The following is an 11,613-nucleotide window of genomic DNA, read 5'->3' as shown; positions in this document are numbered from 1 at the left end:
CTATACCTTGTGGCTAATAGCCACTGATGGACCTCTGCTCCATATGCTTATCTAATTCCCTTTTGAAGCTGTCCATGCTTGTAGCCGCCACCACTTCCTGTGGCAGTGAATTCCATGTGTTAATCACTCTTTGGGTGAAGAAGTACTTCCTTTTATCCGTTCTAACCCGACCGCTCAGCAATTTCATGGAGTGCCCACGGGTTCTTGTATTGTGAGAAAGGGAGAAAAGTACCTCTTTCTCTACCTGCTCTTTCCCATGCATAATCTTATAAACCTCGATCATGTCACCCCTCAGTCGTCGTTTCTCCAAGCTAAAGAGCCCTAAGTGCTTTAACCTTTCCTCATAGGGAAAGTGTTCCAACCCTTTTATCATTTGAGTTGCCCTTTTCTGCACTTTTTCCAAAGCTATAATATCCTTTTTAAGGTGTGGTGACCAGAATTGCACACAGTATTCCAAATGAGGTCTCACCATTGATTTATATAGGGGCATTATTATATTGGCTGATCTGTTTTCAATACCCTTCCTAATAATCCCCAGCATAGCATTGGCCTTCTTTATTGCAGTCACACACTGTCTCGACATTTTCAGTGAGTTATCTACTACAACTCCAAGATCTCTCTCTTGATCAGTCTCTGCCAGTTCAATCTCTGCTCCGTGTGACCGGGGCCCTTGACTGCCTAATTTTTACCTGAACCCCTTTTATACTGTTCATACTGTAAGATAACTCCCTTGCATGTGTGTAGAGCTTTAAGTCATCCCTCCAGAACTAGTTTCTGTTTTGTGCTCAAGGCCTGTTAAGGAGGGACCTCTCTTGGGTCTTGTGGTTGTGGGTGTTAATCTTTCAGTGTGTATCGGTGCTCTAACTGTTGCCTCACAGTTGGAAGCAATATGGAAACCTATTATTGAAGCTACCAGCGTATCATGGGTGTTGGCTACACACAGCAGCCTTGAGAACCAAACTGCAAGTTACATTTTCTAAGCCAGGTTTGGGTTCCCTGATTCCCAAGCCCAGTTTGGCTTGAGATCATGGCATGGGAGGGAAGGCAGTGTATCAATGTGTATTGATTTTTGGCTCCAATGTGCATCACCTTGCACTTGACCACATTGAACCCCATTTGCCATGTTGACGCCCACTCGCCCATCCTTGACAGATCCCTTTGGAGTGCCTCACAATCCTCACTGGTTTTCCCCACCCTGAACAACTTCGTATCATCCGCAAATTTAGACACTTCACTGCTTACTCCCAACTCCACATCATTAATGAACAAGTTAAAAAGCAGTGGACCAAGTACTGATCCCTGCGGTACCCCACTGCTTACCTCCCTCCACTGAGAAAATTGCCCATTTATACTCACTCTCTGTTTTCTATTAATTAGCCAGTTTTTGATCCATAAAAGGACTTGTCCTTTTATCCCATGATTTTTGAGCTTACTTAGGAACCTTTGATGAGGAACTTTATCAAAAGCTTTCTGGAAGTCAAAGTAAACAATATCTATTGGATCCCCCTTGTCCACATGTTTGTTCACCCCCTCAAAGAACATTAACAGGTTAGTGAGACAAGATCTTCCCTTACAGAAACCATGCTGAACCTGCTTCTTTATTAGCAAGGATGGGTCCAAAAGCACCCCTCAGTGTCTTTGCTTACTTTCGCAGATATAATTTCCTACCCTCAACAACTTGTCAGGGATTCCATTTCATCTTGGTCACCCTCAGCCACTTGAAGCAAAGCTTGAATGTACTGGTTCCGGACATCCAGAGGAACCTCTAGAACTTTAGATAAAGAAATGATAGGAATGGATATATAATCTAGGTTTTCATTACCCCCAATTAGAATACTTTGACCTAAATATTGCAGAGCAAAATGAGACAAGCTGAACCCTGGAGGGTGTCTACAAATATGTTCCAATCACCTCACACTTCTGCAATGGAAGAAATTATTGGTGCTCTCTTCAGGAAAGAACAGAACCCCCGTAAAAGCTGTACACTTCATGCTTGCTGCAGTTGATCTCCCAAGATACTACAACTGACTTCTCAAACACTGATGACAAGTCTAAGTAAACCAATAGGTACATGGTGCTCTTATCCATTTAGCGCTTGGATAAAACAGCTGCCAAACTATCTTTTCTGCTGTATATGGGCACTTTCACACATACTGAATAATGCACTTTCAATACAGTTTCAATGAACTTTGCAGCTGGATTTTACTGTGTGAAATGGCAGAATCCACTTGCAAACAGTTACTGAAATGGATTGAAACTACATTATTTAGCATGTGTGAAAGATCCCTATGTCTGAAGAACACTACCAGAGGAATCACAGTGTAGACAACACAACAGCAAAAACAACCACTGTGAAATACAGCACTATTACAATAAAGGCAAGAAATAAAAATGATTACTGTATGTATGCTCAAAGTGTTATTGTCATATATTGGTTATTTCCAATATTTCATATGAGACCTTCAGTACAAAAGTATTGTTATCTACATCCAGTATCAAAATAGCACACAGAAAACCCTCACAAAGGAAGAGTCCAAGGAAAATTTATGAGAAGACAAACAAAATCTGTGCTGCGTCTAAAGTGCAAACGTGACGGGGCTTCCGATCGATTCCCACATTTTAGCAATCTGGTCCCATCTTCAGTAAAGGAAGTGTATGTCAAAATAAAGAATTATGTGTTTTAGACTGGAGAAAATACATGACCTGGATTGTTTTTGCTGTTGTGTCTCTGTCTGAAGCACAGTTCGAAGACAGAGGTGCCAATCCAGGCAGATCTGAAGCCGGTTTGCCACACTACACTTTATCACCTTACCCAGTATATGATGTCTGGGCTCTTGACTATCATTGCCAATATTCTCTTTAGCCCAAAAGAGGTCGTATAACTGATCCTTTCTATAATACAGCTCTTTCAGAAATGTTGTCCTTTGCAGATTCACTGGCTGTAGCATTAAAAAGCTTTATAGGTCTTATGGTAGGTTTCTATGTTTAAATTGATTTGTTCATTAAACTAGGTTTAATTCCTCTTTCTTACCAACTAGGATGGTTAAAGCAGCATATAAATTTGTATAGTTTTACCACTTTACAGGGGAAGGGGACATATGGGGCTCAAATTTACCTGGATGGCCCAGGCTTGTTGGATCTCATTCGATCTGTGAACTTAAGCTGGGTTGGCCTTGGTTAATCCTTGAAGGGAGTCAAAAAAAGGAAGCTAAAGGTTGCAATGCAAAGGCAGACAACTACAAATCACATCTGTTCTCCCCATGCCTTGAAAGCCCTTACATGGTCACTATAACTCAGCTATAGCTTGACAGTATGTTGCCCTGCCATGTGAGACCTCCTATATGGTAGTTCTTAAAGCAGCCATTAGGGTTTTCTGATTTGTATCTGTCTTGAGTTCTTTATTTTAATGTAATAAATTTTGTAAGGCTCCAGGTTTGTGGCCGGGAGTCGCTTCACAGGGGAAAATAACACAAGTTCTTATTTTTGAGAATGTGTCATCCTGTTACGTATTTCCATATTTTATTCATCCTTATGAACCAATTCTACCCCTCTCTTCCCCATTTAGCTCCACCACTTTCTGAGAAGTTTTTCTTTCAACAACACTGCTGGGGAAAGGATTTCCTTTAACCAAAATGGGGAATTAGTCACTGAATTTGATATTATCAACTGGGTCACATTCCCAAACCAGTCTTTTTGTCGAGTCAAAGTGGGCAAGACAGACTCAAAAGCTCCCCCAGACAAAATGCTCCTCATTCATGAGAAAGCAATCGAATGGCCTACTGTGTTCAACCAGGTATGATGTGTGTATGGTCTGGGATATGTCAAGTGGTTTTCTACAATACTAAAATAGAAGTAACTTGGTCATATGAGAAAATTGCTCTTTCTTCATTGTGTTCATTAGGGGAGTTTCATTTGAGCAATCATTTTCTCCTTAAATGTTGTTAGCAAACTTTTGGGGAAAAATACACAAGATTTGGTTGTTCTGGCATGAAGAAAAATACACAAGATTTGGTTGTTCTGGCATGAAGATCTTTTGTATGCCTTCAAGAGGAAAGGGATTATAAGACCTACCCCAAAAATAAGCCCTAGCAGGATTTCTATGCATTTGTGGTATAAGCCCTAGTGTGTCTTCTTGAGAAAAAATAAATATAAGACAGTGTCTTATTTTCGGGAAAACATGGTAGAAGGAGCACAGAAAAAACATTACCTAATGTCGCTATATCCTGAGGAATGAGCATAGTTTGACCAACCAACACATGACAGATTCCATCACAAGGCAGTATATTATGGTATCATCTCTCTGAATGTTTTCATGACATATAACACTGGACAAAGCCTTGAGATGGAAGATGTTATTTTAACTCAGCTTTGTTCCACTTTTCTAAGTATTCACTGTAGCTTAAAGAATAACAATAGACTAAAATATACAGAAACTACAAACAACAAAATGAAAACAATTGCAATGAATTAAAATCGTTCTATAGCCAGTCCAAATCAACACAATGGGTACTGAAAGTCTACAGCCCCACCCCACCTGGATAGCATTTGAGAAATCTATATGCCCCTCAAGGCTTTGGGGGTGAACTAGCTTAAGGGGTCAAGCACCAGTGTAGCAAGGTACAACTATCTGAACCCAGGTGTTTAGTAGATTATGTCATATACAATACAAAGTAATAGTTAGCAGCTTCCTACCAGATCACCAGTATGCTGCCTAATGCAGCATAGTAAATCTGTAAAAAAAAATTACAGAAAGAGTCATGCAACAGTGGAATCAGTTGCCTAGGGAAGTGGTGATTCCCTCTCATTGGCAGTCTTTAGGCAGTGTCTGTACAAACACTTGCCAGGTATACTGAAGTTTGGTCCTGTATTGAGCAGAGGGTTGGACTAGATGGCCTGTGTGGCCCGTTACAACTTTGTGATTCGATGACATATGTCCCTTTTTATTACTGCTACTTAGTACAACCTGGGCTGGGGCAGGTTTCTAGATGCTATGGAGTACAACAATTCATTTGCATAGCCATTCACCATCAACACTGAAGTCCCCCTGAGCAATGCCATTGGCAGTATCCATCAAAAAATTCATATCATATAAATCACCTCATCCAGAAAGCATATTGCTGAGCTAGGAAAACTTTAGACCAGGAAGGTCCCTTAACTGTCCTTCAAACCCACTGCTAGAAACATGCAATCAAATATTATGATGTTCTTTCGCAGTGGAAAGAGAAAGACTCCCAAGGACTGTACCCATCGTACCACATTGTTATAAGAGTCTCCATATTATAGAACTTTCAACCATTCATTGCACTCCAAATATTCTCTAGAGGTCATGTCATCATGCCATGCCAAGTCCATTTGTCTTCTATTTGTGCTAGGTGCAACCACTTTCTGTTTGCAATGACGATTGCCACGCTGGTTTTAGCAGGGCAAAGAAGGAAGGGAAGCCTTTTTGCTGCTATGATTGCCTTGCATGTCCAGCAGGGAAGATTTCAAATGAAAAAGGTAAGAGATTTCAGTTATCAGTTACATTGATTGTAATTCAATATGCACACATACATATAGACCATTACAGTGATCCAAAACAGTGTGCTTATTTCCAGGAAAGTGTTGTTGGGATGGCAGGCTACGGTCCTTAATGCTGAATGCATTTCTCCTCAAGTCAGTGTTCATTAATGCAAAGGGAAAGATGCCCAGATATACCAGTGGACTTACAAAAGAATACCTCGGTTGACTGGGGGGGTGGGGAGAAAGTACAGCATATTCAGAATTTCTGGAGGAAACAATGTAGTTTGTAATAATTAGAGCAGAGGGAGAATCATATAGGGAAAACTTGTGTGCTTTGGGGGAACCACTGAGCCTAAATTCTTCCATGTATTGCTACAGGTAAGGACAGAATACTTAGCCATCTGACGTTAGCTGAGTGGCACTCTAAAAACCCTTGCACATTGCACTGAACTCTGCAGAGAACATGCATGTACAAAAAGGATGCTTTGTTTTTCAGACTTAAATGAATGTTCTCGGTGTCCTGAAGGTCAGTATTCAAACAAAGACCAGAATTTATGCCTGCCAAAAGACTTCAGCTTTTTGTCTTATGGAGAACCTCTGGGGATCAGTTTGGCTACTCTTGCTCTTTCCTTCTCTTTCATCACAGCTTTGGTGCTCGGGATCTTTATTAAGCACCGGGACTCTCCCTTAGTCAAAGCCAACAACCGGGACCTCACCTACACTCTCCTCATCTCCCTCCTGCTCTCCTTCCTCTGTGTTTTGCTGTTCATTGGTCAGCCTGAGAAAGTGACCTGTCTCCTTCGACAAACGGCTTTTGGCATCATCTTCTCAGTGGCTGTTTCTTGTGTGTTGGCCAAAACAGTTATTGTGGTTCTGGCTTTCATGGCCACAAAGCCAGGGTCCAGAATGAGGAGATGGGTACGGAAAGAGCTGTCAAATACCATTGTGCTTTCATGTTCCCTTATACAGGCTATTATTTGTACTGCGTGGTTGGCAATGTCTCCACCCTTCCCAGATTTTGATATGCATTCTGTGACTGAGAAAATTGTGCTGGAATGTAATGAAGGGTCAGTCACTATGTTTTACGGTGTCCTGAGCTTTCTAGGCTTTCTGGCCATCATCAGCTTCACTGTGGCTTTTGTAGCCAGGAAGTTACCAGACACTTTCAATGAAGCCAAGTTCATCACCTTCAGCATGTTGGTCTTTTGCAGTGTTTGGATGTCCTTCGTTCCGACCTATTTGAGCACCAAGGGGAAATCCATGGTGGCTGTGGAGATCTTCTGCATCTTAACCTCCAGTGCTGGGCTACTAGGATGCATCTTTTCCCCAAAATGCTACGTCATTCTACTCAGACCAGAGCTGAACACAAAAGGACAGCTAATAAAAAGAAATAATTAAATTTTATGGATGATCCAGGGCTCTTTTTGTAGCAGGTACTCATTTGCATATTAAGCGACACACCCCTAATGTAGCCAATCCTCCAAGAGCTTACAGTAGCTCCTGTAAGAAGAGCTCTGTAAGCTCTTGGAGGATTGGCTACATTAGGGGTGTGTGGCCTAATATGCAAAGGAGTTCCTGCTACAAAAAGAGCCCTGGTAGATCCCAAGGATATATCCTATTGGAATCAGCAGTGTTTAGGCCATGAGGTGTATGTTTTCTTCTGGAGCATTTCTGTCCTCATTACAATCTTTACTAAATGTAGCCTATCTACTTAGGGAATCAAATAGCACATTCACAGATGTGCTTTCAAAAGCTTATTAATTGTCTGTTCTGTTTGTGTTTAGAGTGCCAAAATCATTATCCAAATGTCTGAGTTTGGCCCTTTCTCAAATTTTAACTGAGTTTTTAATGTGACTTTTACCCCTCCTTTATTCGTGTAAAATTTAGTACTTTGTTATTTCTTCTTGACTGTAATATCACCAGATGTTCAGATTGTATGAACAGTTGCAAAATAAATTATTTGCTCCCCTGGGAAATCAATGCTTTGTGAGTCCCAAACGGATTGCAAAGTGCTTTCCTTTGAAATCAATGCTTCCAAATGCACAATACATCTTTTTTTTTAAAATAAAAGTTTTATTGACTCCCCTAAAAAGGGGAGGTATTTCGCTTAAAAGAAGAAATGGGAAGGGTAGACAGTGGGGGAAAGAGAAAGCTGAGTGATATATAAACTGGTAAATTAAACTGTTAGTAATGTCCAATTAATCTTCTTGGGCTTCTTCTGTGTGTTGTCAAACTTCTTTTTTTTAATCCGGTCACATGAAGTTCTCTGTTAGTATGTTAGTAATGTTCCTTTGAGTTTCTGTTAATAAAAAAGCCTCTTCTGGGCACATTCAGAACCGCTTCTTTGCGTGCTGGTACTCTCAGTTCATGCACTATAAATCCTCTTCTTTTCATGCCATTACCGGAGGTCCCCAATTTTGAGAATGGTATTAATTTCATTTTCGCTTTTATATCCGCTCCCAAACTCTCTATGGGTCCTCCTCGCAATTGTTGACTTATATAAGCGCTTGTCAGGCACTTCTCGCTGTCACAATTCAAACTTTTCCGTTTTACAAAACTCCCGTCGGATTCACAGCCATAAACAGTCCAAACATTCAACAGCCGGCTCTCGCACACAAGCAAACGCCCAGATGGAAGTCCCTCCCTTCTTCTCCGCTCGCTTTTGCCCAGCTCCGACATCTTTTCTTTTTTGTTTACTTTTAGAAAGTTCTTAAAATGTGCTCCAGAGAGACAAAACTTTTTCTCGCTTTGTTTCAAATACATCAAAGGAAAACATCACTGTCCGCTCAATCCATTCCCCCCCTCCTTTTCTTTTTCGCTTGTACAAATGGAGTGCACAATACATCTTTTACATTCATGGTACTTTCTTTTTTATTCCTGTTTTAAAGCCCCAAATAAATCAATTGATCATTCTAATTGTAAGCATAAGAAAAGAGTGATCAAGTGGTAGATCACCAAGAACTCCATACCATGAACAGTCAGAATAAGAGACTGAGGTCTGCTTGTTTCTCCATTTGAAGTTCTCTTCTTTAACCATTACATGCAAAAAAGTCCCCTCCATACCTCTGCACATCTCACTATGAAAGGTTCTCTGAACTGGCTGCTAGAGGCTCTGATAAAATATCCCATTTGATATACAGTTTGATATCAGCATTTGGGTGGGCACCACAAATTGTGAGGAATTTTCTGAACACACAAAATGGGAATGGCACAGCTGCTGGCATGCTCCAAGGAGCACTGTGATTAGGAGCCATTTCTCTAAAGCCTCCTGAGATCCCTCAGATCCTTGGCCATGAGTCATTCACTCACATTTCCTGGATCAAGAACCCTCTTCATGTTATAGACTTCTCCTGTCATTCAATCAGTTTTCCAGGGAATGTCAAAAGCTGCTGCTCAGCCTTTGTTCAACCAGCCAAACCCAAGTTATTCCCTTGCTCAGATATCTCCTTCAAACTATTTAAGTTATTTTGCTTCACCCAGTGATCCCACCTAGCAAGCCAATATTTGGACTTCCACTTCCTCCCTAAGTGTGCATCTGTCTGCCCTCAACTAAAATTCAAACACAATTCAAGCTTCACCTTTGATCCATGCCTGCTGTGGATCTTAAAGTTTGCATAGCATTGGAGCAATGATACTTTCCCTCCTTGATGTCTAGTCACTTCCAAACATTTAAACCCACTGAAGCTACAGGTCCCTCCAAACTTTTTCCACTGCTGAAATCTTCAGATTTCTTTCCCATCTCTGTAGCTAGCTTTTCTCCCAACATTTCCTCCATTGCTGAAATCACTGAACTCCCTCCATCTGCCCTTAGTTCTTTGGTCTTGCTTGATCGCAAAGAATGAAGAAACAGAACAGTGTTGCCATGAGAATAAGTTTTATTCATGCTATGTACCCCAACACATTTCAGCTGATTAGGAATAACACTGACACTTCGAAACCGTGCATATCCCATCATGCAACTCAGGAGACTGTACAGGAAGAGGGCTTGGCTGTACTCTAATACACTGAATTGTATTTAAGGAGTCCTGTGTGGACCATCTTGAATATTTATGAATGTTTTAGCCATTGACCACTTCAGAGAAGACCTTGGCTGTACAGGAAGAGAGTTTGGCTGTACTCAAATATATTGAATTGTATTTAAGGAGTTCTTGGTGGACCATATTGAATATGTATGAATATATTAGACACTGACCACTTCAGAGAAGACCTTGGCTGTACAGGAAGAGAGTTTGGCTGTACTCAAATATATTGAATTGTATTTAAGGAGTTCTTGGTGGACCATATTGAATATGTATGAATATATTAGACACTGACCACTTCAGAGAAGACCTTGGCTGTACAGGAAGAGAGTTTGGCTGTACTCAAATATATTGAATTGTATTTAAGGAGTTCTTGGTGGACCATATTGAATATGTATGAATATATTAGACACTGACCACTTCAGAGAAGACCTTGGCTGTACAGGAAGAGAGTTTGGCTGTACTCAAATATATTGAATTGTATTTAAGGAGTTCTTGGTGGACCATATTGAATATGTATGAATATATTAGACACTGACCACTTCAGAGAAGACCTTGGCTGTACAGGAAGAGAGTTTGGCTGTACTCAAATATATTGAATTGTATTTAAGGAGTTCTTGGTGGACCATATTGAATATGTATGAATATATTAGACACTGACCACTTCAGAGAAGACCTTGGCTGTACAGGAAGAGAGTTTGGCTGTATTCTAATGCATTTAAGCTGTTTAAGGAGTCCTATATAAGGACCATATTGAATATGTATGAATGTATTAGATATTAGTTGTTTATAAACTTTGAAATAGATTATCTTTAGGACTTTTTTGCTTGAAGCCTGGGGGTTCTTTAAAGGACAGGCCACACCCACTCTCCTACAATTTTGGATGTCATTTTGGTTGAAAAATGGTCATTCCAGCCTCCCTGAAAGTCCTTCAAAGGAAATAATGGCAGATAGATGGCAAAGGGAGTGGTTTCTGTGAGGGAAGTGATGTACTAAAACGAATGACAAGAATGCCTATTGGGAACAAAGAGAGAGACCTGTTGCATGAAGGCCCATCGAATGTAACTGAAGGAATATGATCCATTGAAGTACATTAAGACACAGGGAAGGGAAAACAAACTTGACCCAATACATGGAATCAAAGAACCACAAAGGTAAGAAAGAAGCCTGATAAAGGGCCAATATTTAAAACCTAGTGTATAATTATATACAAAAATACATGTATTTATTAGAAAAACAGTTAAAAACATATAAGGGCCCAATGCTCATTACAAAGTACAACTGACCTGAAAACAAGGAAAAATACAAGTGACCTGACACATTTTCATCCCGCGGGGGCCTTCTTCAGAGGTCAAACAATTTGAGGTAAAGATAGAGACTTCTATCTACCAGCTGATAGATAATCGCCTGTACAGACTATCTATGATAAAACAGTTTTCTTCTGTGTAGGAAACCCAAAAATAACTTGTGGTTTCTAAGAAGTATCAATTTTAATTGCTGGAATTAGTACATGAAGTTTAACCTACAGGTTCTGTTGGCCTGGGTTTTGCCAGTCCTGCCATATATTTCAAACTGTGGGAATGTCTGGAGATTAAAAAAAGCACAACTTTGCCCATTGCCAGTTATATCAACTCCTTTTGAGCTTGTGGGAGTGGCTGTAATAGGCTCTTTACATAGAAAAACTAAGAGTGGTCATAAATATATTTCGACTCTACTGGGTTTTGCTACTAGATTTCCTGAGGTAATGCCTTTAACCAACACTGATGCCAAGACAGTGGCAGAGGCTTTAATGACTGTGTTTTCTTGCCTGAGATTACCAAAATAGATAATCTTTGATTTAAGCACCTCTTTCATGGCAGAAGTGATGCACCAAATGCTTGGATATTGTGGTATCACACTTCTGAAGACTACACCTTACCACCCTGAGACCAATGGCCTTACTGAACATTTTAATGGCACATTTCAAAGAATGATACAGACCTATGTGGCAGATCACCCAAACAACTGGGACAACAAATTGCAGCATCTACTGTTTAATTTCCTCAAAATCTCACAAGAAAGAATACACTCCAGTCCCTTTTAATTCCTCCTC

At 40.4% G+C, this 11,613-nt stretch overlaps 1 protein-coding gene across 1 annotated transcript in view; it reads left to right on the top strand.

Annotated features, from left to right (window-relative positions):
* LOC107119307 (vomeronasal type-2 receptor 26-like) overlaps positions 1-6,900 on the top strand; it is an 11,746-nt gene extending 4,846 nt beyond the window's left edge. Inside the window, exons 5-7 of the mRNA XM_015421778.1 lie at positions 3,566-3,793; positions 5,373-5,499; positions 5,999-6,900. Of these exons, the coding sequence (XP_015277264.1) occupies positions 3,566-3,793; positions 5,373-5,499; positions 5,999-6,900 (1,257 nt within the window). The remainder of the gene's footprint in view (positions 1-3,565; positions 3,794-5,372; positions 5,500-5,998) is intronic.
* Positions 6,901-11,613: the final 4,713 nt, after the last annotated feature.

The sequence above is a fragment of the Gekko japonicus genome, unplaced genomic scaffold (assembly GCF_001447785.1).
Source record: "Gekko japonicus isolate JY-2015 unplaced genomic scaffold, Gekko_japonicus_V1.1 scaffold4541, whole genome shotgun sequence".
Lineage (NCBI taxonomy): Eukaryota > Metazoa > Chordata > Lepidosauria > Squamata > Gekkonidae > Gekko > Gekko japonicus.
This window is presented reverse-complemented; position numbering and strand designations above follow the sequence as displayed.